Source organism: Leguminivora glycinivorella, chromosome 10, assembly GCF_023078275.1.
Source record: "Leguminivora glycinivorella isolate SPB_JAAS2020 chromosome 10, LegGlyc_1.1, whole genome shotgun sequence".
Lineage (NCBI taxonomy): Eukaryota > Metazoa > Arthropoda > Insecta > Lepidoptera > Tortricidae > Leguminivora > Leguminivora glycinivorella.
In genome coordinates, this window is record NC_062980.1 from 19,895,334 (window position 1) to 19,922,934 (window position 27,601).

At 37.8% G+C, this 27,601-nt stretch overlaps 3 protein-coding genes and 1 long non-coding RNA gene across 4 annotated transcripts; all 4 read right to left on the bottom strand.

The window, feature by feature from the left end:
- Window positions 1–2,186: 2,186 nt before the first annotated feature.
- Window positions 2,187–6,418, bottom strand: LOC125230565 (centromere protein S-like). The gene is made up of 4 exons (XM_048135757.1): window positions 6,263–6,418; window positions 5,381–5,538; window positions 4,373–4,439; window positions 2,187–2,535 (listed from the first exon to the last, which is right to left on the bottom strand). The coding sequence occupies exons 1-4, from the start codon at window positions 6,305–6,307 to the stop codon at window positions 2,203–2,205; spliced, it is 603 nt and encodes a 200-aa protein (XP_047991714.1). The 5' UTR covers window positions 6,308–6,418; the 3' UTR covers window positions 2,187–2,202.
- Window positions 6,419–7,665: 1,247 nt separating this feature from the next.
- Window positions 7,666–10,157, bottom strand: LOC125230205. Its single transcript, XR_007177502.1, has 2 exons — window positions 9,412–10,157; window positions 7,666–9,069 (listed from the first exon to the last, which is right to left on the bottom strand). It is a non-coding gene; the product is annotated as an uncharacterized LOC125230205 (long non-coding RNA).
- A 1,223-nt stretch (window positions 10,158–11,380) lies between these two features.
- On the bottom strand, window positions 11,381–26,232 carry LOC125230627 (GTP-binding protein 128up). The gene is made up of 8 exons (XM_048135846.1): window positions 26,066–26,232; window positions 25,778–25,898; window positions 22,486–22,661; window positions 21,160–21,399; window positions 20,056–20,224; window positions 13,695–13,821; window positions 12,859–12,984; window positions 11,381–11,647 (listed from the first exon to the last, which is right to left on the bottom strand). The coding sequence occupies exons 1-8, from the start codon at window positions 26,105–26,107 to the stop codon at window positions 11,545–11,547; spliced, it is 1,104 nt and encodes a 367-aa protein (XP_047991803.1). The 5' UTR covers window positions 26,108–26,232; the 3' UTR covers window positions 11,381–11,544.
- LOC125230629 lies at window positions 15,213–19,186 on the bottom strand. Its single transcript, XM_048135847.1, has 2 exons — window positions 18,201–19,186; window positions 15,213–15,343 (listed from the first exon to the last, which is right to left on the bottom strand). The coding sequence occupies exons 1-2, from the start codon at window positions 19,018–19,020 to the stop codon at window positions 15,330–15,332; spliced, it is 834 nt and encodes a 277-aa protein (XP_047991804.1). The 5' UTR covers window positions 19,021–19,186; the 3' UTR covers window positions 15,213–15,329.
- Window positions 26,233–27,601: the final 1,369 nt, after the last annotated feature.

Consider the following 27,601-nt stretch of genomic DNA (forward strand, 5'->3'; position numbering starts at 1 on the left):
ATCTGCGTCCTGTACTTTGGCTAACGAGTGCCGAAAATAGTTATTAACCAAAAAAGACCGCCAAATTAACAGCATTTCACCGACAAAAGCTGCCTTACACAATTTTTGTAAGGGTTATAGGTATATCAAGGTGTCCATGTATGGGGTCAACTAAACCCAATTCAAAATTTGCCATTATTTACTACCTGTGGCTGGACGAAAGTCTGTAACAGTTGGGATTTGGGAGCCTACTTGCCCGCAACGTTGCCTGTTGCTGCAGAAACATGCCTCGAAATTGTCGGATGCAGGTGTAAAAAACAGTGCCGCGTAAGGTGCAACCGTAAAAAAAGACTTTTTACATTAAATGTTCGGAGCTGATGTGCTTATGCAGTGGATGTTGTGATATATACATAATTAAATTCAGACTATTCATGCTGTTTTATTTGAATAACTCAAAATAGCTAGTATAGCTACACTTTTTGAGAGCCTTGAGTAGGTACTAGCCCCGATACACATGTTTTCGTCTAGTCAGACCATTTTTTGATGTTCTCCTTAGTACAAAAGCAATGTCTTAGTTCAAAAATCATTGATGTTTAATGCTAATAGGAATCTAGTTTATTTTTATGGCACTATTGCGCAATAACTAACTATCATTGATACTGAAAGGAAGAATATGACTATTTTTATTTTATCTTTTATGGATGGGTAAAACCGATTTAAGGGGGCCCAAAGGAAGTAACTAAGTTCTCTAAAAAATCTTCAAGCCTATGTATGCAGAACTGCTTTAGCAGAGGAGAACGTGTGTATCATTTCACACGAAAACACAAATACTACAAATAGCCATACCCCACGCTAACAGGGAATTCATTAACAGAGCTGCCTAATAACTCCCCCCCTGCGGTCAACGGGGGGGGGGGGGGGGTAACAAACAGCACCCTGTAATGTGGACTGTTGAATTGCAAAAATCTCATTATCCTCTAACTGTCGTTTATAGAAGTAATTAACTACTGGGAATAGGAGAACCATGGAGTCGCTTTAATATGATATTTTTGTATAGGGGCAAAGATCTTTCTTTTTTATTGGGGACACCTTACATCAACTTAGCCCCAAACTAAGCGAAGCTTGTACGGGTGCTAGGCATCGATATACATACTTGAATAGATAAATAGATACTTATAATACATAGAAAACATCCAAGACTCCGAAACAAATATCTGTGCCCATCACACAAATAAATGCCCTTACCGGGATTCGAACCCAGGACCGCGGCTTAGCAGTCAGGGTCACTACCGACTGAGCCAGACCGGTATAGAATATTAGAATTTCGCACCTTTTTTAGTGACAAGACTTTTTTCTTCACACACAAGAGCTTAAACGTAAAGCTTAAAAACTTCGCAGCAATTTTGACAGATGTACAATTCAAATACAAGGCATCGTCCGTTGTCATATATCTATATTTGATACACACTGACTTGGTCGTCAATTATTAAAAGGTAAAATTCGCACTATGTCTCAGTCTTTACGCGTTTTAGTAGGTACGGTCAACTGGGGTGAAGAAGGACGAAACTTATTTTTTTTTATTTACAGGATACTCTCTTCTTCTCTAAATTAGCAGGCAAATCACATTTAAATCGTGATTTGTGTAATGTGTTTTCTGTAATAAATAAATTAAAAAGAAAATATGTTTCATCCCATTTAATTTCATTTTTCGTCCCTATTAACCCCATTTGACGATACTTATATCTTGAATGAATGATACAACCTGTTCAGTGGTTAAATTACTGTGAAGATACAATACAACACAATACAAATGTTCTTTATTGCTCACCAATATAACACGATGACGTTTTAAAAAAGTAAGCACCTAACTTTAATTAACTTTGGTAGACAACAGGCGGTCTTATCGCTAAAGAGCAATGTCTTCGAGACAACCTTATCAAATATTTAAATATTTTATCAACTTACGACTCCATAGTTTTCCTTGTGCGCCAGTAATTGTGTTTCGTTATAACGAGTTTTTTGGCCCGCGGACAGGACCGCGCTTGCTTCTCATTTTAATGCATATTTGTTTACATATTTGCTTCCATATTCGCTCAAATATCAATACATAGATATAGATTATGTTTGGAAACACGAGAATCGTAGAATATATAATAGGCTTCCATTTTCACATAGACAAGAAACGAAAAAATACTTTTTGTAGGTAGGTATGTGCAATGTATTTCAGTCAAAAGTAAGATCAACAATATCATCCACCGACATCTGTTCCACTTCATTCGCCATCCTTTTCTCGATAGAATCATCATCGTCTTTTCTCTCATCCTCTCTTTCATTTGTTTCTACATCTCTCTCTGTTTCATCTTCTTCAGTCCTAGTTTCAGGTCTAGTTTCCTTAGATTTTGATCCTGTCTGATTTAGATGACTATCTTCAGGAGGTCTGATTTCTTTAGATTTACTAGTAGATGATGGTGTAGTCAGTTTAGTAGTGGCGATGGTTTTTCGTCGTTTGTCTTTTGTTAGAGGGTTTGATGGTTGTATTTTATTTAGGTGTGATTTCTGTAACAAATATTGTTTAAGGAAACTTTAACATAGGTACTATTTAATTACACAGGGTATTTGAAAATGAAATATTTATTTTTCATTTTTATTTCATTTTGAAACACCCTGAAAGTACTTAGTAATTTCCAATAATTTCCGGGGCGAATATATCAGGTAATTTTGAGCAATGTTTGAAATAGGACGGTCCTATTAGGACCAATCCCGAAATCGAGAAAATATATCTCAGAATAGAAAATGTCAGAAAAAATGTATGAAAAAGAGAATTTTATTTGGCGATTTCTGGGTTTTTCGGACCAGTCCCGCTACCAACTCCGCCACGGAGGCCTGCTGGATGTGTGCGAATTTATTTGTACCTATTCTTACGGGTAAATGTTGCCTTAAGGCGTTTAAGAATTGATGGAAGGCATGGATAAATTCGCACACGTGGCGCAGTTGGGAGCTGGGCTGACTCTAGCAAAACCAGAGGTCGCAGGTTCGAGTCCTGCCGGAGGTGTGAATTTACCTTTTTTCCTATAATTTAAACTGTCTAAATCAACAGGGAATAATGAACTCCTAAAAGCAAACAAAACTTAAAATACATTCGTCAAAACAACGCATGTCAACCATACCCATCAACAGCAAAACGCTTTCAAACCAACGTTAGAATCTGTCAAAATACAATCAAAAACATATTCATTACCCTTGTTCACACATTCAGATGGAATTTACATTAAAATTGGCGTTAAAATAACTCGTTACCAATCCACCTGATGGAATGAAAGTCATAAATAAAATATATTTGAACGTCAGTTACATTAATACAGTTAAAAGCTTTCACGGGTTCTTAAATCACTCAAAACGTAATTTGCTAAATTGGTCTATAAAATATTGGAATAAAGTAGAAATTACAAGCGCATTTGAACGAAAGATACGATGTTGTGAAGGTTATAGGTAAGGATTCGGTTTGATTCTATGATTGTAAATGAAGCACTGATTTCAAATTTTAATTTTTAAAATTCGAATGTAGATGTCGCTAATAATATTCAAGTGCCTCTCAATATGCCAGTTTCAATTGTTTTTTGGTTAATTAATGTATTCTTCTGTGGTTTGCGAAAAAATGATATTTTTGAACTTTACGCCTAAAGGGAGTATAAGTACCTACAAAATGTAGTGCGAAAAGATTTGCCTTCGTATTATTACGGAAACGTACGAACGGGTCATGCTATTTCAGTCAGTCTCAGAACAAGTACTGACATTGACTGAACTAGCATGACAAATATACGAACGTTTCCGGAACGAAGGAAACCTTTTCTCACCACATTTACTTTTGTTTAGCAACACTACAAAGTGTGGTCTTTAGGTATCTGCCTCCTCAGTGTTGTATTGACAGCCATTTCATATTATTTGTCTCTATTGCTTATGTAAGGCCTAACTGAACGCTTATATTGGGCGTGTAACTTGCGATACCTACTATTGCGCCGCTCCTATGCTACAAGAATACAAAGCTAGAGGAATTGAAAGAGGACAATTCCGTGCACTGGCCGGCCATTTCTAATCTCTAAGGCCAATAGTACACTATGATATATCTTATTATGTACATGATCATAGGTCTGTATGCTTCCCTTTTTCTCTAACCTGAAGAAAAAGGATGGCATGTTGTCTATGATTATATTTCTATGATAGTGTATTGTTTGTCTGGATTGTCTGGCTAATGATGTCAGCAATCAATGCAACATCAATGTGATTTAGTTTAAACAACTACTTGCACACAATAAAAGACAAATACAGACAATAAAATAAATACTTGTAGTAACATAAAAATACTAAATAATAAATGAAAAAAGTATGAACATACCAATGAAGTATTTCTTCGGACCAGAAGTTTCACATCTTCAGAATTAACTGTATTGCGTTTGGCATGTCTGCAATTATAACATAATATATATAAAACTTAGTATGATTTTAAACAAATTACCAACAAAGATTCAAATCATGACCAATAGAACAAAAAGGGGGTCAAGGTAGACGGGCAGACAATAAACTTTTCTCAAACATGCAATGAAATATTGTCTTTACGTTCCTTAAAATGGGCTGGGAAGTATCGCTTTTTGGGCGCAACAACTCGAGAGGACTGTAAAGGGATTTCATATTATTTTTTAGGCCTAGGTCTGCAAAGTAACTTTTTTTATAAAATATTGTCCTTTAGAGCATTTTTTTTATTTCATTGTATGTTTGAGAAAAGCACTATACATGCCTCGGCGTGAAAACGGATTCCCGGCCTCGTATCCCTATCCGTATATTACTTGGCCGGAAATCCTCATTTTCCCGGCCTCTGATGTAATGTACTAATGTTGACGAGTATCTGTACCTAGGCCAATTAGTTTCCTTCGGTCATAGACAGGACAAAGAAGCCGAAGTATGGATCCAAAATGTGGTGAGAAGCTTTTAATCTTAAAATAAAGGAACTGTACCCTCAATTGGTTTAAGGATCCTTTCAAGGGTAGATTTTGTTTATATTTCTTCAAATACCTACCTAAAGATACAAACTAACCCCCTTATTCATAAAACACTGGCCCAACCGTGAGCTAGTAAACTTTGAGCCTATCGCCATGTCTCTTTTATTTGCACAGGAGTGCTTCTTTTTGTTAGTTTTTACAGCCGGATAGCCCATAGTTTACTAGCTTGCGGTGGGACCAGTGCCTAAAGGTTCACTAAAGTTATCAATCTGATAAAAATTGTTTGTCCCTTTTAGACATATTGGTGTGATAGATTGGGACAAACGATTTTTATTGGCTTGTTAACTTTAGTGAATGTTTATTAAGGGGTAAGTAGATAAACAAATCAAAAAGTTATTAATCTTTACTTGGCAAAGGCTTCTAAATCTGTCCCATATATTTTTAGTTTCTTGTAAACCAGCTCCGCTACTATTTCCATAGCTGGCTTTGTCATGTCCATTCCAAGTAGATGTAAGGTTTCTGTGCATATTCCTCGGACATCGCGATGGAGTGACGCTCGAACTTTCTTAAAAATTTAAAAAGTGTTCATAAATATAAAAAAAATCCTTGCAACATTGTAAATCTATGAAAATCAGAGTAGCATCTAAGTTTGTCTAATTGCTCATTGTTATTTCATAAAGAAATTCCCTATGTTTTTTTTATGCTGGTTGACTCTTGTCTTGAACTATTCGAGTAAACTTTCATAGGAACACAGATATTTTCCAGCTCAGTTCATATTCCCTCAGCTCGTTCTCAACGCTCTGTCTCCAAGTGTGTATGGGGCGATTGCGGGCCCGCTTTCCTCCTTGAGGCCGCCACTCAAACGCGATACTGGCGCTGTTGGTAGCTCCTCTTCGAAGGGGGCCTAGGCGGTGGCTCAAGGTAGAAAGGCGTGGAAGGATCTTGTGGAGGCCCTATGCACCTATGGGGTGCCTTAGGACATACAACAACAACAGATATTTTAATATGTAATAGGGAATATATAAATAGTTAGGCGCTTTTTTACCCCAAAGGCTGAGTCTGGCGGTGCAGAGAAGAAACGCTGTGAGTGTCCTGGCGACCATGCCAGAGGGAAGTATTTTATATTTAGTTTTAATTTTAGGTTATGTCTTAATTGTATTAATGATGTCTCATGTTTTTGCTGTATATTTTGTATGTGTTATTGCTAATAAAAGGGACTACTTATAAATAGTTTGTATTTCTATCGTACTTCCAAAGAGAACCCTTAAAAATTCAAGGCGTAAACTTACTTGAGACGGAGATAAATTCTCGAATGTAGTCATCTCTATTTGCATATATCCTCCCAGTATTTAACTTGAAACTAAGGAAGTACAATAATTAAATAAAACTTTATCAACTTTGAGCAACGAAATGTCGAAATCCAAACAAAACAAACGTTGATTCAATTTGGACATTGACAGTTAACAGATGGACATGACACGTGACATATTGACGTTACGTTTCGTTATTGCTTCAATAAGCTAGAAAATGCACTTATTTTCTTCAAAAAAATGCAAATGAAAAGTGGAAATAGTGTAGTGTTGTCTCTTTCAAATCAATGCATGTATGATATATGTATGAGAAAACAGGAAAACAATATGATGTTGGCGCTTTTTTATTGACGGTCAAGCAAGTCACCTTGACACTAAAAAAGGCGCGAAATTTTCTCTTAGCGCCTAGTGGGCATTATATTCTTTGGTTTATAGTTTTAGTTTCACTCTTTTTTTTGCCAACCTAAATTTCTTATGAACGAAAAAATCTACAGCTTAGCAAAAGAACATGATGTGGGTGATTGCATGAAGTGAGTGTTTAAGAAAGGGATGGCACGACGATGTTGCCACTTTTTAATTTCTACTCTTTTTGCCAAACTGTAGAATCTATGAATTTCCCTGCTGTGGGAATAAAGTGGAGAGAAAAAATATCAATCCTAGATTGACTGTTGTTGACGGTGCATGACTTTAGTACGTTTTCACATTATCCGATTCGGTATCGGATGTAGGACCGGGTTACAGGCGATCTTGGACGGTTTAATACTTTTATTATTACAAATCAGATCGGATAATTTGGAAAACAGACTAGCCAAAGGCGAATTTTGTGGCCTACATGGAAGGCCTGTCCCAGAAAATTGTACATTATACCTGGTTCACTCTTGATTTGAAGGTTGACGATCAAAAGAAAGAAAAAATGATGAATTTTGACGGTGAAAAAAATTTTTTTGTTTTTGTTTTTTAGTTTTTTTCACATTTCCGTATTTTATCCATAAAGTTGGCAATTAAAATAGTTCCTTAGTTTATTTTTCTGCCATTTTTTGGAACGTTTTCTTGTCACATTTTGAATCCTATCAATGATATCTACTGTGAGATAGCTCCACAATTACGCATCAGCGCCGTTAAGAAGACCTTTTCTACTGAGTAACAATAACAATACGGAAATGTTTTTTTTTTAATTGCCAATAACTCTGAAACTAGACGAAATCTAGAAAAGTTTATATGACATTTTAGTCTTAAAATGTGACCAAGAATATGACGTTAAAGTTATATGGGTTCCTCGAAAGCACCTTGTATATTTACAAGATTGCAATCCAGACGCCCGCGATTATCATTACAAGCGAGCGATCATCATTACAAGGATTTCAATGTGAAAAAAAAACAAATTAATTTTATTTACACTTTACTGAGCATTCTGTAGATACATGTATAACATCCCACATTTATTTTAATACGCAGCTCGCTGAGCTAAACAACCTTTTTTTTAACCCGTTAACTGCCAGACGAGCAGACGCGCTGACGCTCTGACGATCCACTTACGCGCGCGGCTATAGCCCAATATCGACCTTCGTACTTTTCAACAAGGTTCACAATTACGCGCTGTATAGTCGTAGCATTCAAAGGGTTAAACAATTGATATATTGACCAACTTATAATTTATACAATTTAAATAACGTTCCCAAATCTAATAGTAGGTGATCTTTGTTTTTCTAGCTTTCTAATTGTATGTCAAAGAATATTCTTTGTTCTGCCAATAGGTATGCACATCATCACTTTTACCTTAACCCTTAAATGCATAGTGATGTTTATATGCATCAAGCATTTTTGACTCTGTTGGCAGCATGCCAAAATTCAAATTTGAATACATTTTTGTCAAGGTTGGGCATTTAAGGATTAATTTATATGTATAAATTGATTTATCATTTAGTTGTTTAGCTAGCGTGCCGCACAAAACATCGATTTTGTAAATGTAAATCAAAATAGTAAAATATGTATACATACGTTGTGCATACGCTGGTTGTTAAGAATGACTAAAGATATACATAATAATTATAATGTTATAAATTAGGAACTAAAGTGAGGACGCTATGCACGAATAATTCGATATATTGACCCGCACTTCTATCACACCATATATATATTTCTGTGTGAACGGGACAGCAATAAACGTGCGATTGAGGTAGGAATAGACAGGTCAATGAACCAAATTCTAAGTGCGTATCGTCTAAACTTTACTAATCAATTTCTTGTGAGAATGAGAAGTCTTCTTTGCTAGATTAAAGCAGAGATACGTATCACTTATTGTACTTTTCAGTCATTCTCAGGGGCGTAAAATATATATTTTTGCTTATTGCATAATTATTATTGGCAGGAAACTTGAAAAAAAAAAGAAAATTATTTTATTACATTAGTAAATGCGCCGTTTTAGATACAAAAATCGATACAAACATCGCTACATAGAATTTCATAGTCAAACAATAACAATTTATTTTGAGTGTCTCAGAGATATTTAAAATTAAATCAAGACTTTTTTTACGCATTTTATTGACCACACCTTTCGCGTTGAATTTTACCTACGGCAGTTCCTTAAAATTCCAAAATTGTCTACGAACATTTTGCGATACAACTTATACAAAATGAACTGTCAAAAGAACTATTATGTCCTGCGAGAGGTATAGCCAATAATCTTCATTTAGTGCAAATATACACTATAATAAAATGAATGATCAAATTGATCAATAAGATAAATTGGGGCAACCTACAGTACCGGTCAAAAGTTTGAGTTCACCCTTTGATTTCGGTACAAATGAGTACTTTTGTACGATAATTATCTTCGGTTTGGTAGTCGAAATATGTTTTCAACTTATATTTATTGTTTTGTGGAGATTTGTTTTACTAGTTAGACACAATTCACGTACCTTTCTTTCACTAAAATCTAATAAACATGACGGCAAAATGCTAGTTATATTTATGGCCTTGCCTTTGCCACTAATTGAGACACATCTTTACACGAAACACAGTTTTAGCCAGATAATATAGGCCAAATAATTATTTAGCCTATAAGATTTGAGGGAAACAAATTTTGACGTCTGAACAACAAAAAACTATCTCTCTAAAGCAGTCAATTGTACTGAAAACAAGGAGTGAACTTAAATTTTTGACCGGTACTGTAACTGTCATTATGTTTAACAATTTAGTTAGGTATCACAAAATGTATGGTGCAATTCAGCGCCATTTTATGTAGCTGTCATAATTTGCGCATTTTTTAGGGTCAACAATAATTTTTAGACACTCAAAATTCCATCTTTGCGTTTCTTTCTGGTCTCACAAAAATATATAACTCTTTCCTAAGCAAAATTCACTGAACTAACCAATAATGGACTTTATATCGTTGCGATAAGATCCTGTTGGTTAGTTAAATTTGATGACGATGTTACTTTACTCCTATACTTATTTTTAACCCTTTGACAGCCAATGACGTCAAATAACTCGCGCTAGGTTCAGCGCAAAATCAATCTACGAGCGTTGACGTGCCGCTATAACCACGTAAGTCCTATGCCAATAGGCTTGCGTAGTAAATGTACTAATAGTACAAAAGACAAGATTCCTCCAAGACCTAATTATTCCCAAATGATTCTGCTCTTTAGTACACAGTGACAATGACAGCAAAGCGATCCGTGTGATCCGGCCGCAACCGAACTAGAACCGACTGACTCGGACCGAGAGCGCGCGTAAACGATCGATCAGCTCTACAATAACTCCGTATAGACAGATAAAGTCTAAGAAAAAAACGTACCTCAGTACCATACAGAAAAAGGTACGGTGGCCTAGATGGCGTTACACCTTTGGGGTACGCTCAGCTAGATGGCGCTAATATTTAATATTTGACATTTTAAAACATATCAAGCTAAGAATATGAGCCAAATTGTCAAAACTGAGGCTCAAAAGTTTTAAGCCTGTGTCAAGAGATGACAGTCTAATGCACTGTGATTACACATTTTACTTCGACAGTAACTTTCTATAATACTCGATCCTCTTGCTGTACGTCATATGCTCAATTTGTCTCTCGCTCTCTCGGTGTACTAAATCTACTACGAGAACGAACTAGTACACTTCGGAGATCGTACTACTTGGGAGCGATCTTTCACAACTCTATACGTATTTTTTTCTGATTTTAAATTTCGAACTTTCTTTTATTTATAAATTAAAACAGATATCATACAGGAAAGAAAAAGGGAATCGAACCCGGGTCTTCAGCTTACGCGGCTAACGTCTTTACCACTAGACCACCCGCCCGCCGTGGTACCCGACGAAATTTCTCTAGTGTATGTTATCTCTGATAAGGCTTTCTTTTATTTATATAAGAGTTCGAAACTATTATAAAGTTCGAATTTAATTTGTACTTGTACAAGTACGCCGGGACTTACGATAGGCGTGGCTAGTGATGTGCAAGTTGCGGAAACGTTCCAAAAAAATCTTAAATTTCTTGAAAAATTCACGAAACTTTCACGAAAAAAACCGGCCAAGAGCGTGTCGGGCCACGCTCAGTGTAGGGTTCCGTAGTTTTCCGTATTTTTCTCAAAAACTACTGAACCTATCAAGTTCAAAACAATTTTCCTAGAAAGTCTTTATAAAGTTCTACTTTTGTGATTTTTTTCATATTTTTTAAACATATGGTTCAAAAGTTAGAGGGGGGGGACGCACTTTTTTTTCCTTTAGGAGTGATTATTTACGAAAATATTAATATTATCAAAAAACGATCTTAGTAAACCCTTATTCATTTTTAAATACCTATCCAACAATATATCACACGTTGGGGTTGGAATGAAAAAAAAAAAATCAGCCCCCACTTTTACATGTAGGGGGGGTACCCTAATAAAACATTTTTTTCCATTTTTTATTTTTGCACTTTGTTGGCGTGATTGATATACATATTGGTACCAAATTTCAGCTTTCTAGTGCTAACGGTTACTGAGATTATCCGCGGACGGACGGACGGACGGACGGACGGACGGACGGACGGACGGACGGACGGACGGACGGACAGACAGACATGGCGAAACTATAAGGGTTCCTAGTTGACTACGGAACCCTAAAAAAGGGAATTTAAATTTATGAAATGGAAAGTTTCCATCCATATAATTGTCCACACAAAGTATGAAAAAGTTTCAGAAGTTTCCCTATGCGAAAATTTCAGAATTTTGGATACTTTCCGTCGGCACATCAGTAGGCGTGGCGGTCAAAGGGTTAAGTGTGTATACTGTTTATACTTTCTTGACGATTTGTACTACGTCTTCATCGGCTAGTATGTGCTCGATTCCGACTTTTTGCGGCTGATGTTTCACTGACGAGCCCCATACGAGGGCGCTGGAATGAAAAATAGTAACATTAGTGTAAAATAATATTTATATGACGACCGGTCTGGCGCAGCCGGTAGTGACCCTGCCTGCTACGCTACGGTCCCGGGTTCGAATCCCGGTAAGGGCATTTATTTGTGTGATGAGCACAGATATTTGTTCCTGAGTCATGGATGTTTTCTATGTATGTAAGTATTTATATATTATATATATCGTTGTCCGAGTACCCACAACAGAAGCCTTCTTGAGCTTACCGTGGGCCTCAGTCAATCTGTGTAAGAATGTCCTTATAATATTTAATATTTAATGATGACTACCCTATATGATGACTTGTGATGATGACTATCATCACAAGCCTTTGCGTCTATTGCAGCTGATTTACGCATTGCTATTTCGACAACGGGTTTGGTGACTGCGGAGACCGAATTGCGAGTGGCACGACCTGGGTGGCTAGCCGAATGGCACAATCGCTCACGAAACGCTCACGAAACGAAGCGCTAGTAGATATCTATCTCTATCGCGCTTGCGTATTGGCGCGACAGAGCCAGCGGCGTATCGCTTTCGTTTGGCGTCGGAGAAATGCCATTCGGCTACGGGGCCTGACACGTTTTTACAAGCTTTTATTCAACTTGCCTTGTTAGTGTGTTAGTGTGCGTTAAAACGTAGAAGCTCAATTTGACCCACTTCCCGGTTTCCGATTGAGTTGAAATTTTGCACACATATGCAAATCACCTGACAATGCAATATGATGGTATCATGGAGCTGATCTGGTGGAGCAGAAAGGTGGTCATAGGAACTTTGTTATGAAACGTTGTATCCCCATCGAGCAAGGGGTTTTTAGAAACGTTTCGGAGAGCAGTAGATGACTCTTGAAAGAAAAGTACAGTCGGCGATAAAAGCTTGTGCCAAAAAAACTTATTTTGCCAGTCTCGGCTTGCTTTCTTAAGGGTAGTATGATCTGACAATACGTCGTCATCTCTATTTTGGAAGAACTTAATATCACCACACGCCTCTCCAAAATATGCCTGGAGCGAACCCTTAGATTTTTCGGTCACATTATGAGATCACCAATGCATAATATGGAGAAGTGTATTATCTTGGGGCGGATGAATGGTAAACGCGCTTGGGGTGGGGCTCGTAACCCGTTGTTAGGACGCGAACTCATGGCATGATTATATCGTAATCGTAATAATAGTCTAGACGTAGCCCAATCGTACTTACTATTTAAATTCCTTCACGATGGACCTATGCAGCTTGTTGCAGAAGTCTTCGACAGAAGTCTTGTCTGCGTGCAGTACTACGGGCGAGTTGTAGTCAGGCAGCTGTCCTTTCGGCTTCGTGTATATCCTGGAAAATAATTATTATATTTCAAGAGAGGTCTTGATGGAAACTAGTTGAGTATTTTAAGAGAGGGAGCCGATTGAATAAGATGTTTTGTGAACCGAAAGTTGCTTCGGCCAAAATACCCAGGTTTATGAGTGCGAAAGAAGACGGCGTCAGTGGTGTTACGGATGAGGGCGAGCTCAAATAGTATTCTGAGAATGATAGCAGAGGTGGGATTCGGATATTCTTCGCCGATATACCGACCTACATGTCTCACGGCAAATAAAAATGTAATTTTAATTTTAGGTATTTAGTTCTTAGGTAGTTTACTAATATAGTTTTTAAGTGTTCTGTTTAACTAACAATATATGGATCTTGGTTATCTGAAAATAAATATTTTTTATTTTTATTTATTTATTATTTTAAATAATTATTCAGGGAGAAGAATCTTAACTTAATAATCGCAACACACGAAACATAATGCGTCTGTACGGAACAGCCCCTGGATAGATTGGCCCCGGATCGTAAAGACAATGCATAGTACTCTTTATTATACTGTGACAATGCTCATACACTGAATACGGAAGGAACCAGCCTTCTGGTCACTTGTATTTGAGGTACTAGACCAAATATAAGTTTGGTCATTTATGTCTAAATCAGGAACGCTAAAATAGCATGCCACTAACACCATTCCAAAGTAAAAAGTGTTAAGTTTAGTCGGTAAGTAGACTAACCTGATGAGCTTAAGGTACTCCCACATCTTCTCGAGTAAGTCGTCGAAGTTCCACCTGTGGTGAGCAGAGATGGGCACACAGTGCGGGATTTTGTAGATCACGTCCAACTCTTCTATGCTGATTTGATCTGAAGTGAGAATAGTTATTTGTTATACAAGGGGGCAAGTTGTATTTTAACGCCGAGTGTTGAATTGAAAATCGAGCAAGTGAAAGGATTCTATAGTTGAACCACGAGCGAAGCGAGTGGTTCGAGAATAGAATCCTGAACTTGCGAGTTTTTTAACACACGAGAAGTAAAATACATTTGCACCCGAGTGTAACACAAAACTTTTCCCCTCACTATAGCGAGGAAACTACAACGCAAAAAATACGTTTATCACTGCTTCCAGTAGTTCCACAGGTGGTAAATCATCTTTATTATTAGATTAACCTACTTTTATCCATTTTAAAGCTGTTAATATGACTTTATTCAAGGTCAAATTACTTTACCCACTAGTGGATAAAATGCGTTTTTACCCGCTGGTATTAAAGGACAAAACACGTGTTTCCGAGCTGGTGAGGGGAAAAAGTAATTAGTGTTAGCTTATAAACGTGTTGTATTCAGGCTTAATTTAGAATTAAAACACTTGGATTAGCAACGTAACGGTTATGTATTTTACGGCAAACTGACAGTAGACATGTTTTTATGAGCTACCTACATTACCAAAATACTACAATCCCTCCACCAATATTTAACCAAACAATGTAACATTTCATTTACCTACATTTGAAAATAAAGTTACCAACATTAATGTTTCCAATAAACTAAAAAGTTAACAAATATACAAGAACAGTATCCTTTTCCCCTCCCCAAAAATTATGACGCTAGTTTAACTTCTCAATCCTATGCAATTTTAAACCCTATTGAACGTTAATGTGGTTCAATTTCGGTTAACAGGATTTAAGTAACAACGTAGAACTACATAAACAGAAAGAAAAAAATAAACAAGTTTCAAATAGGTACTTGAACAAAAAAAAAAAATACAGTTATATACAGCTTATTTCACACGGCAGTTCTATTCCTACAATTTGGGGGTTTATTAAATTTTATAATTCACGTCCCTGTTCCTGGTACTCCTTATCGGCCGTTGCCGCCTGTTGTCAGGGCCGTGACCTTCGGCCGGAGCATCTGGCTCCACGCCGTTGTCGTCCGCCTCCACGACCTCCAACGGACAATCTGACGTATCCTCTTCCACCGACTGCCTCTGTGGAGAGCTGACCGATGAACCGACACTCTCGAAAGACATGTCCGGAGATGACTCACGAGGATTTAGAACGTCGGTGCCGCCCTCTGCGAGCTCTTGGGGCGGAGGTACGTCGGTCGGTGCCAACTCGACGTCGTCGTCGTGCTCGATGTGTACAGTCGGGACGTCGCTATCTGACTCGTTGGAGTCGCCTTTGTAATGCAGCAATTGATCGACGTGTTTCTTTACTTTTACATTCAGGTCCGTTATTTTTATAATAAACATTCTGGATCCAATTTTATTCTCAATAGTACCTCTTTTCCATGTATACTTTGTACCATTCTTAAAAAACGATTTTACTAAAACGTTATCCCCCTTTTTGAAATTACATTTCCTCTGTCCGCCGTATTGTTTACATTGTGAGATCTGTTTGGAAATAACATTTTGATTAGCCGAGGAAGCCAATGACAACGGACGGTGCGGAGAGGGCGCGTTGGCGTCGCCGTCGGCGTCGGCGTGATTACCGGCCTCGGCGTCGGCGTCAGCGCCGGGAGCGCTCGGCGCGCGCAGCAAGTCGTGTCGAGAGCGTAACGATCGGCCCAGCGATAGTTGAGCGGGAGAGAATCCAGTGGTACAATGAACCGAATTTCTATAATCGAATAATAATTTACTTAATTTAATATTGAAACTTGACTGAGAGGGATTTTGTGCAAGAATTGCCTTTATGCCTTTTTTAAAAAAATTAACACTTTTCTCTGCCTGGCCATTCGAATTTGGATGATAAGGTGCAATAGTTATATGTTTTATTTCATTCAACATACAAAATTCTGCAAACAACGTCGAACAAAAATTTGTTGCATTATCTGTAACGAGGGTGCGAACGAGTCCAAATCTACTAAACATGTCAGCTAATTTCATAATTACACTAGCGGTGTCGGTCTGTGTCATTATGTAACACTCGACCCACTTGGAATGCGCGTCCACGGCGATAAGGAACTGCCGCGTCTGCACGGCGCACATGTCCAGGTGCACGCGCTCCCAGCGCACCGGGTATGGCCACGGAGCGAGCGGAGAACGCGCGGGAGCGTTTCTTAGTGGAATGCACACGCTACATGACCCAATCTTTTGTTCAATGTGCTGGTCTATATTAGGCCACCACATTCGTTTCCTAGCTTCCGATTTAGTTTTTACTACCCCCAAATGAGAATCATGCAACTCATTTAAAAGTTGCTCCCGGAAAATTGAAGGTATGACTACTTTATGGCCACGCAAAATGCAGCCTTCTTCCAAGGTCAATTCTGTACGACAGTTAAAAAATACTTTTAAATCAGTGTCGTTCAATTTTCGTGGCCAACCATTTTCTATATATGACTTGACGCGCAATAATACCTTATCTTTTTTTGTTTCTAAACAAACATCTTTTGCCGTAATAGGTTTTAATGAATGAGATATAAAGTTTATGTATGTGGCCCGGTCAACTATATCTCCTTCGGGACAACCTTGCGTTTCGTCAACTGTGGCCCTAGACAAGTAATCTGCAACGTTGTGTTCGCTTTTTACGTACTCGATTTGATAGTTATAAGCCGACAGAAATATTGCATAACGCTGCAACCGATTAGCTGCTAATTCCGGAACACCTTTTTTGGATCCGAAAATTGATACTAGGGGTTTGTGGTCCGTTCTTAAAACAAAAGGTACCGATCTGCCGTATAAATAATAATGGAATTTTTTTATTCCAAAAATTAGCGATGCCGCTTCTTTTTGTATCTGAGCGTAATTTTTTCGCTGGGCGTGAGCGAGCGGGAGGCATAAGCGACGACGCGTTCGGAGCCGTCCGGTTGTTTTTGAGCCAATATAGCCCCTAAAGCCGCCGGTCCGGCATCCGTGGTTAAAATCGTGACGTAATCGGGGTTGTAGTGCGCTAACACTCGCTCACTTGCTAACTCATCCTTTATTTTCACAAATGACTCCTCTTGCTCCACGCCCCAATGCCATTTACAATCCTTTTTAAGCAACGCATACAACGGGTTTAAAATACCCGAAGCGTTAGGTACGAATGCCCGGTAGTAATTAAGCAAACCTAAAAAAGATTGCAGTTCAGATACATTTTTCGGACTTTTAGCATTAAGAATCGCCTGCACTTTATTTTTTGATTTATGTAACCCATGTTTATCGATTACAAACCCCAAGTATTCCACAAAACTCTTAAATAACTCGCATTTGTCCTGTTTTAAACATAAACCGGCATCACTAAGTCGACTCAGAACTTGTTCGAGCCTCTCGACGTGTATTTTCCGATTCGGTCCAGTTATAAGTACATCGTCTAGAAATATGCAAATTCCGTCTATGCCTGACAATAATTTTTCGATAGTTTGCTGGAAAATACACGGTGCAGAGGACAAGCCGAACACAAGACGTGTATAACAATAAAGCCCTTTGTGCGTATTTATACATGTCAATTTCTTTGATGCGTCATCCAGTTCACACTGGTTATATGCCCTAGATAAATCTAATTTCGAGAATTCTTCCCCCCCGTGTAACCTAGAAAATAGGTCTTCGATACGCGGTAGTGGATAGCTATCGATAAACAATGATTTATTCAAGGTCACGGAATAGTCACCGCAAATTCGAATATTGCCGTCGGGCCGCAAAACAGGCACAATAGGTGTAGCCATATCGGAATGGCTAACCTTTTCCAAAATACCTAAATCAACTAATCTATTCAACTCCTCCTCGACTTTAGGTTTTAAAGCCAAAGGCACGGTTCGAGGCTTAAAAAATTTAAATTGCGCATCGTCTTTCAGTTTAAGATTTATTTTATATTTATTGAACCTGCCCAACTCATTAGAAAACACTTTCGAATATCTATTCTTTAACGACCGAATGACGTCATCCTCGCAATTCAATTTATTACAATTTTTTTTACTGCACAGATGTAATTCGAATTTGCTAATGAAATCCCTTCCTAACAAAATTGGCTGATCTGCTGTATCCTCTATAATAAACATGTCAATTTCCTCCGTTCTATTCTCAAAAGTAACCGGTAATAAAACTCGGCCTAAAGGAAATATTTTGGTACCATTATAACAGTTTAATCGTACATTAGATCTTTTTAAGGCATATTTTCCTTTAAATAACGGGTTGTAAACACTAACAGGTAGCACTGAAACAGCGCTTCCGCTATCTACCTCGCATAGCACACTCTCGTTAGCCATCGACACTACCTGCTGCATAGGTTCACCGTTATCACAGCTGATACTATATAAGTAAACATCTACAATACCTTCATGTATGTCATCGGTTTCCTCAGCAATGAAGTTCAACTTTTTAACACTCGTTTTACACATCCTACTTAGGTGTCCTTTAGTGTTGCACTTTTTACACGTATAATTAATGTAACGGCACTTGTCCTTGGTGTGGTTTTTATATCCGCATACGGCACAGGCTAGTCTATTATTGTTTGTTAGGGGCGGCGCGGCGCCCCCCGCGCCCGCGCGCACCGCGAACACCTCGCCGCTGCCGACTCCCGCCGCCTGCCTGGACGAGCTGGTTTCCTGCAGGCCCTGCCGGGCGCTGCGAGTAGCCTGCGCCAGATGTAACGCATTACTAAAAGTCAGCTTATCGACGCTCTCCGCAAACAGCTTCTCTCGTTCTTTAGCGTTCTCGAGCCCGAGAACGAAACGATCCCGTAACGCGGTATCGAGCTCCGTCGTAAACCCGCAGAACTGTGCCAAACTACGCACTCGCGCTGCCCACTCCCCCAAATCCTCGCCGGCTCGTTGCTCCGCTTTATAAAATTTGTATCGTTCTGCAAACGAACACCTGGGTGACTCAAAATGAGTATCCAGCTTTTCAAGGAGGGTAGAATATTCAATGGTATTCAACGTTTTTGGATATACCAAATCTTTTGCAACGCGGTAAGTTTCTTCCACAAACGTCGTAAGGAGTATAGAACGCCGCTTTGTGCCCGCTTTGTCGGTGGTGTCCGTTAAATCATTAGCAAAACACATCGCTTCAAACCGCTCCTTAAAAATCCTCCATTCTTGCGCGTTGTGGTCGAAGGTGAGATTGCCGCCATAAATCACGTTAGCGCTCGCCGCCATCGTATTTAACAATGAATACACTAGTTTATCACTTAATTTAACGCGTTAGGTACTTCTCGTCGCCAAATGTTGTATTCAGGCTTAATTTAGAATTAAAACACTTGGATTAGCAACGTAACGGTTATGTATTTTACGGCAAACTGACAGTAGACATGTTTTTATGAGCTACCTACATTACCAAAATACTACAAAACGAAATTCATCATCACTTCCTCGATATCTGGAAACCGAGAAAAAGAGTGCTTTTGGCCATTATCATCATCCTCCTTGCGTTATCCCGGAATTCACCGCGGCCATGAGCAGGGTTCGCTTTGACAACTAATCACAAGATATGGCGTAGGCACTAGTTTTACAAAAGCGACTGCCATCCGACCTTCCAACTCGAAAGGTTAACTAGGCCTTATTGGAATTAGTTCGGTTTCCTCGCGATGTTTTCCTTCACCGAAAAGCGACTGGCAAATATCAAATGACATTTCGGACATAAGTTCGAAAAACTCATTGGTACGAGCCGGGGTTCGAACCCGCGACCTATGATTTTAAAGACAATCCCACAAAATAAGGGCAGCACCTGTCATGCAAAGAGGATAGAGAGAATAAAATGACTGTTAAAGTAGAATATGTCGTCACAATGCATGGACTGCTATGTCTCTACACAGGATTAAAACTGTTGAACGTCAGTTTCGACAATTTGGCTCATATTAATTAGTGTTAAAAAAACTGTCGAATATTATTATAAGAGCCATCTAGCCAAGAATCAACCAAAGCTCAGAGGCAGTACTATCTAGATTCTAGACAATCATACAACAACTTTTTTTCTTAGTCTTTTATCAATATTTTCTTGGTGGCGGTTCCAAGACGTACAAATACGTCACGGCCCCGCGCCGCGTACCTACATTAGACTGCACCTTACAGCCGAAGCGGCTACACATATATTTGTATTTTTCTTAGAACTCTTTTATCTGTTTAAATATGGAGTTCTTCATTCTTATATGACCTTATATTGTACACTGAACAAATGTCTTTGCCAAAACTCACCAATCTTATTGAGCAGATAGATGCAGGGCACATATATCCTATTGCCTTCGATGACGTCAATGAAATCGTCACTGGTCGCGTCGTAGCGCAGCGTTATATCAGCGTTGTGGATCTTGTACTCAGAGAGAATGGACTTGACTGCTTCTATGTCTAGCTCGGATTGCGGGCACTGTAAAATTAAAATTGGGATGGATTTGTTATTGTTGTTGTTGTAGTCCTAAGGCACCCCAGAGGTGCAAAGGGCCTTCACAAGCTCGCGCCACGCCTTTCTATCTTCAGCGACCCTCGTAGCCTCGCTCCAGCTCAGACCAGCCGCTCGTAGCTCATTTTCGACGGACCGCTTCCATGAGTGAACAGGGCGCCCGGGGCCACGGCTTGCATGGGATGGATTTAGAGCTAAAGATCCACCACTCAAACGATGGGAGGACGAAATTATAACCACTGTAGGGACTTTTTGGATTCCGCACTCCGTTAAAAAAAAGGGCCAGGCAGAGGAAATACTGGAAAGAGCTAGAAGCCGTTGACGACAGACACACTGAACTACGCGACTTGATCTAAAACTACAACAAACTAAACAAAAAGACCAAGTTCCGAAGAAAAGGCTACATAGAGAGATGGAAAAATAAAATTAACTTGACTTTTTGGTCTGTTGATAATTCTCTTAATAATAAGAAGGATGCGTTAAAAAATTATCAATCCAAGAACTTTTATTTTAGGCGACGAGAGTGGCGCCGCGCTATGAATATATATATATACATACATACACACAATTTATTTCATCAATTTATACATGGTATATAATATAAAATTAATCATTATCTTACAAACTTTAATGGTCCCTATGTTCCACTAGATCTTAAAGAGACTTAGTGTAGTATTCAAATTGATTCCTCCTTAATGTTTCTTAAAGTATATGTTCAATGGCTGCTTGTTCAACTCAGTCTGAATCCAACTCATGTTCTTGAAGTTCCTTATGCTGCAGCGGTTTCAGTATGTCCAGTACTATGAATATTAGACTGCAGGGAGCATGTCTAGTCTCTGGTACTGATGATATGAGGGCAATAGTAACATTGCACTGACCAATGTTTAAGAAAAGCCTCTTACCGTAGTGTTTAAGTTGATCCCTCCTTTATCTTTCTTCCTAAAGTATATATTCGGTGGTTGCTTGTTCAGTCGCAGTCCGAAGCCCTCCAACTCATGTTCTAGTAGTTTCTTATGTTGCAGCGGTTTCAGTACGTCCAGTACTATGAATACTAGACTGCAGGTCCGGGCGACGGCGATGACTTGGCGACCGCGACCCTTGCCGTCTTTAGCGCCTTCGATGATACCGGGGAGATCGAGAAGCTGGTAAGAAGATGGATTATTTACAATGTTTGTTTAACATGAAATAGTAAGGTGCATGGTGCATTTAGGGTAATTCCGAATGACAGAAATGCTCGGATAATTCCGAGAGGGGAATCTTGATATGATGGAAATAATGGTGATTTTTATGCCACTTTCGTAATTAGACGACTTTCGGAACTACCCTAATGCACCTTACATACATACAAGTTTGAAAAAAAAGTTCGAAACAAGTGGCGATAAATGAAAACACAACCAAAAAAAGTCTTTTAAACGACACAAGTTAATTTTCTTGTACCATACGACGTTTTTCAATACAGTTGGCCCTCTGAAGTTTCTACCTGACAAGAAATTAACCACAGCGCACTAGTGCGGGCAACATTATTTTTTGTTAAAAAGTTAATTTATTTGTTGAACTAGTGATATTATATGTATCAAAAAGCACCATACATTGAGGAGTTGCATGCACATAATGCTAGTTTGAATTTATGTTTATATGAGAAATTCACTCTCTTTATTCAGTGTTTGGAATCCATACGCATTTCTAGTGTACACCTCAGTGTTTGGAATCCATTTTCAGTGTACACCTCAATTGGTACACAAATTAACCTCTTCAAATTGAATCCATTTGAAGAGGTTAATTTGAAATAGAGATGGGCCGAATATTCGGTATTCGGCATATTCGGCAAGTTTTTCAATGTTCGTATTCGGCCGAATAATTCGGTTGCATTGCCGAATATTTACCGAATAAACAAAGTAAATAACTAATGAAGATCTTACGTATTCCATTGGATAACAAGCTCCTATTTTAAGCTTTCTAAGGAACTACTAAAAATGCGTCAAAATATAAACACAATTGTTTTGTATAAAAGTTAAATAACCGAAGTTTAAGAGTTAAGAAGAGTTCAGAGTTGTTATTAAGTTTTAGTTATCCACTAAATCATAAGAACATAGTTGTAGTATGTATAACCATTATCAATAATTTCATAGTTTTAATCTTAACATTCGCTTTAAAAATATTCGTATTCGGCAAAGTCCATATTCGGCCCATCTCTAATTTGAAAGAATGAAAATTTCAAAGAATCGTACCTGTATCTTAGCCCCCTTGTATTTAATACAGCCGGGCACGGTAGTGAGCGTTGTGAACTCGTACGCTGCCACCTCAGAGTATACTCCAGCGAGGTTGGACAGCAACGTAGATTTGCCCACCGATGGGAAGCCCACGAAACCGATACGCGCGTCACCGGTTTTGGCGACGTCGAAACCTGAAATTTGAGAAGTAAAATAAAAAATAAAAAAGCCTTTTATTCAAACTGCATTATTACAATTTTTTTTACAATAAATTTTATTTAATTATGCTGGTGCATTAGACCCTATTTGGGTGAAGGCCTCCTCCATCGATTTCCACATGTCCCTATCTTTGGCAGTTTGGATCCAGTTTGGGCCAACAGATTTTTTGATATCTTCGTCCCATCTTGTGTATGGTCTGCCGCTGCGACATTTGCCTAGAGGGCCACACCATCTTGTGACTTCCGCTGTCCACCTGCCATCCGTGAGTCGTGCCACATGGCCAGCCCATCTGAATTTCAGGCTTTTTGCGTAGCTCAGAGCATCTATATTTTTCGTTATGCTTATTATTTTTGTATGTCGAATCTTCTGTATTTTTTTATTTTATTTTTAGAATACTGCGTTCCATGGCCCTTTGGCAAGTAATTATTTTGTTAGAAGCTTTGTTCGTGAATTTCCAAGATTGACTACCGTACGTTAGGCATGGCAGTATGCATGAGTCCATTATCTTTCTTTTTTATCGCTATCGAAATTTGAGAAGTATCAATAAATTATCTATACGGGGTGTTTGGTAACCGAAAGCCGAAAGTAGGTGATAGTCTGGGCCATTTAGAGCATTTTTAGCTATAAATGTCTTCTTCTGTCACCCTCATTGGCACCAAATGGTAAGTAAGCTGGGGCTGTAGCAGCAAAAGCATGCTACCTACTTTTAACTTTTTCAGAACTTATGTTATATAAAACCGCCTTCAAAAATAAGCGCGTTACAAAACACGGAGAAACTAAAAAGCAAAAAATAATAAACCTTTGAATTCAGATTTCTTATCGTATTGCAATAATCTAAACATCCAAATTATAAACAAATCAATTATTTTTGCAGTCGGTACCAGACCTATTCGTGGCCTTGCTATTGCCTGTTTGCCCCACCCAACCATACGCAGGCTGGCACCGACTCCAAAAATAATTGATTTGTTTATAATTTGGATGTTTAGATTATTGCAATACGATAAGAAATCTGAATTCAAAGGTTTATTATTTTTTGCTTTTTAGTTTCTCCGTGTTTTGTAACGCGCTTATTTTTGAAGGCGGTTTTATTTTTTGTTAAAAAGTTTATTTATTTGTTGATTTTTAGTGGTTCCTATTGATATTATACGTATCAGTCCTAATACATGTACACTAGTGAAAGAATTATCCTTTAACTCCTAACCATTGAGGAGTTGACCTTCCATCATCAGCTCAGCCACATAAAATTATTACCATCAGGCGTAAATACTGGTTTACCTTTGAAAAATACACTAAAAACATTACATGTGCCTATAACATTTGAAGAGTTCCCTCGATTTCTCCAGGATCCCATCATCAGACCCTGACTTGGTGCCAATGGGACCATCTCGGGGTTATACCCGTTCGATCAAAAAAAAAAATTTGAAAATCGGTCCACAATTCTCGGAGATATCGAGGAACATACATACAAAAAAAAAAAAAAAAAAAACATTCAGTCGAATTGAGAACCTCCTCCTTTTTTGAAGTCGGTTAAAAATGTTGTTTGGTTTTAGTCACACCCCAACGCAATAACCTAACCACAAAATTAAAATTTTGAAAAAACCCCTGCCTGCGACATAGTAGACCGATTTTCATGAAACATAAAAAACTAAATCTAAATTGGTTCATCCGTTCGGGACAGACAGACAGACAGACAGACAGACGGACAGACAGACAGACACGTCAAACTTATAACACCCCTTCGTTTTTGCGTCGGGGGTTAAAAACGATGGGGTGTTATAAGTTTGACGTGTTTGTGTGTCTGTGACATTGTAGCTTTCGAACAGATTTTGATTCCGTTTTGTTTTCTTTGAAAGCTGAATAAGCCAGGAGTGTTCTTAGCCATGTGTGATGAAAATTGGTCCACCATGTTGGGGGTTTTTCAAAATTTAAATTTTTCGTTGAAGGAAAACATCATCAGCAATATATAGTCTGTCAGTAAATAAGAACAAAGAAAACTATATGCACCCTTTTCTTTAGGGTGCTAGAGAAAAGGATACCTATAGTTTTCTTTGTTCTTATTTACTGACAGACTTGTTTGACAGAGTATAGTTTGCCCTCAGTGTTTGAAGCTCAAAAGGCAGATGCATTCATCAATTTTTTTTTTCTTTATTGGAAAAAAAAAACACAGACCAATAATATTAATATTATTTTTTAATATACCATATAATAACTATATACCTAAATCAATTGTGACGTGTAATATGTAACAATATTATAAATAAATGAGTATGAGTATTTACAGACAAGTTATTAAATCTTACTTATAGCCTACATCCTAACACAACTCACACTAGGAGGTATGACAGTAGTTTTAGGGACAGCATTGTGATTTTCCTGGGCCTAGTCATCAAAGTGACCCCAAGATTTCATATGCCATAACCAAATGCCGGTTATTGCAAGGAAGAAGAGGCCACTAAAGATACAAAAAACACAAAAAATAATATACAGCAGACCCTTTAGCACAACTTGCCTTGTCGCGCGCGAGTCCATACATCAAGCGCGACTTCAAGTATGGACTCGCGCGCGACAAGGCAAGTTGTGCTAGAGGGGCAGGTGGTGTAAATCTCTAACAAAATACATAATATTATAATACTCTAATTAAAAAGATTGGCAACAAAGATTAAGCACTAAAATTAGTGATTTGACGGTTTCATAAAATGGTAAAAGAAATAAAAACATTTTTATTATTCATGAAAAACTAGTAATAAATGGTTCATGCATAAATTCCCATTTGTGTTTATTCAAGTGTAGCATTGACATTCTTTTGAAAGCAATGATACAATTTAGTGAAAAGGTAATTGGTATCCAAATGACATACCCAATGGAAATACTAAAACATAAAATTGTTAAATTACTCTAGTAGGTTTACTGTGTTTACATTACTGTAGCTAGTGATCAGTTTTGTAAGATTAAACATATCAATACTGTAAAGGCTTTATGCTTTAGGTAATCACAGACCTACAATTTCGCTTACATTATCTTTCATAGTAGGCAACCAATAACACAGCTGTATGAAATATTTGTCAAATAAACATTGGCAACAAAAGCTTACCTTCGCCGGTAGCACCGCCGCCACCCTTAGGGGTGATCAGTTCACGTCTCAGTTTAGCGAGCCGGGCCTTGAGTAAGCCCAAATGCAACGCTGTGGCTTTATTTTTTTGCGTTCGAGCCATCTGAAAGACATCGCACAGAATTTAGCTTTTCACACTTGTTTTGTATTAAATCACTGTTTATCACTAGAATTTAAACGGTAATTGACGAAAAAAGGCTGAATTTGTAGAGATTTTTTCACAATATTTGCAGAAATACGCAAATTTAACTCATAACCTCTGTTACGAACCTCGGACTCTATAGCCGCAATTTTCTCCAGTATCGTACTCATTTTTGCAGTTTCTACTTAAACTTTAGGGCTACTTAATACAAAAATATAAATAAAACTAATTGTTCCCTTGTGAAAAGGTAACAAATTAAAATAAAAGGAAAGCGTGACAATCTTCGTGGACGGGACGTACACCTTTCCCAAGCCCCCCTAATAAAAATTCGTGTAAAATGCATATACTCATCCTTGACTTCCTTATGACTTAGATAATGTATTGAAAAAGGATGGATATATGCTAGTTATTTCTCTTTTTGGTAGGTGGTCCCTGGTTTTGTGTTAGCTAGGGATGTTACTTTGTCGATTCAATTATCGATAAAATATGCACTTACTTACGTTCTCACCTTAAACATAATATAAACGTTAAATATATAAAAGTAACGAAAACATACAATATTAATATAAACATTTCATTTGCATTATTATGTGGCTTTTTGGCTATGAAAGTCATATATTCATACATTCTTGCCTTCTTGGCTAACCGTACCTACTGATTGCAAATAAATGGTTTGTTTATGTACTTACCTTATAAACGGTCACTTCTCTTCTCTTACCAAGTCCTAATATTACATTATCATACCTATATCTCTGATCATAGGTCTGTATGCCTCCCTTTTTCTGTAACGTGAATAAAAAGGACGGCATGTTGTCTATGACTATATTTCTATGATAGTGTAATATCGGCCTAAATAGTTTGTAAAAAATAGAAGATGGGAGATACGAGTATAAAACAAATAAATACATTCTTCTCTTCTCCTAACGCAAAGACCTAAGTAATTTAATTCGTGTAGCATCCCTGTATTAATTTCTAGTCCACCACTCAAGAATCTACTTATACTTACCTCAATAATATTTTCTCTATCAAATAGAAAATAAAACAAAACGGCAGTGTAGGTACCAAAATTTATTATTTCAATAGTTTCACCTATTTTTAGTTTCTTTTTAATAATGTTTGAGAATTTCTGGAAAACTAAAAAATACTATAAGTTTAATTCACTAGAAATGTTACATTACCATTTACCCAGTCTGTGATACCTGATCATCATTAATCATTTTTATGTCCTTTTCAATGCAAGAATGTCAATAGAGTTAATGTCGGGACGTCGATAAAAATGACACATCACTAGTACAAAAACATAACCTAAAAACAGTTTGGAGAAACTTCAGAACAGAATTTAACATGGTAGTAGTTATTATATAAACTATGAAAAGATCGTATTTTATGCTTTGTTTAGATCCTACAAATAATAATATCAATAACTGACCGAAATTCACTAATGAAACACAGCAGGTTCTTGGGAGTTTTCTTTTCTCCATGTACGTAAATTACAGTCCTTAATTCAATCACACAAGCCATAATCACACAAGGAACTTGAACACATTACAAATAAGAATTTAGCAGGATCATCAACTATCCATCAGGAATAAACACAATTAAATTAAAAATCGGCCAGACGACCGCCGAGATATTTGATCTAATATAATACGATTATGTACAAT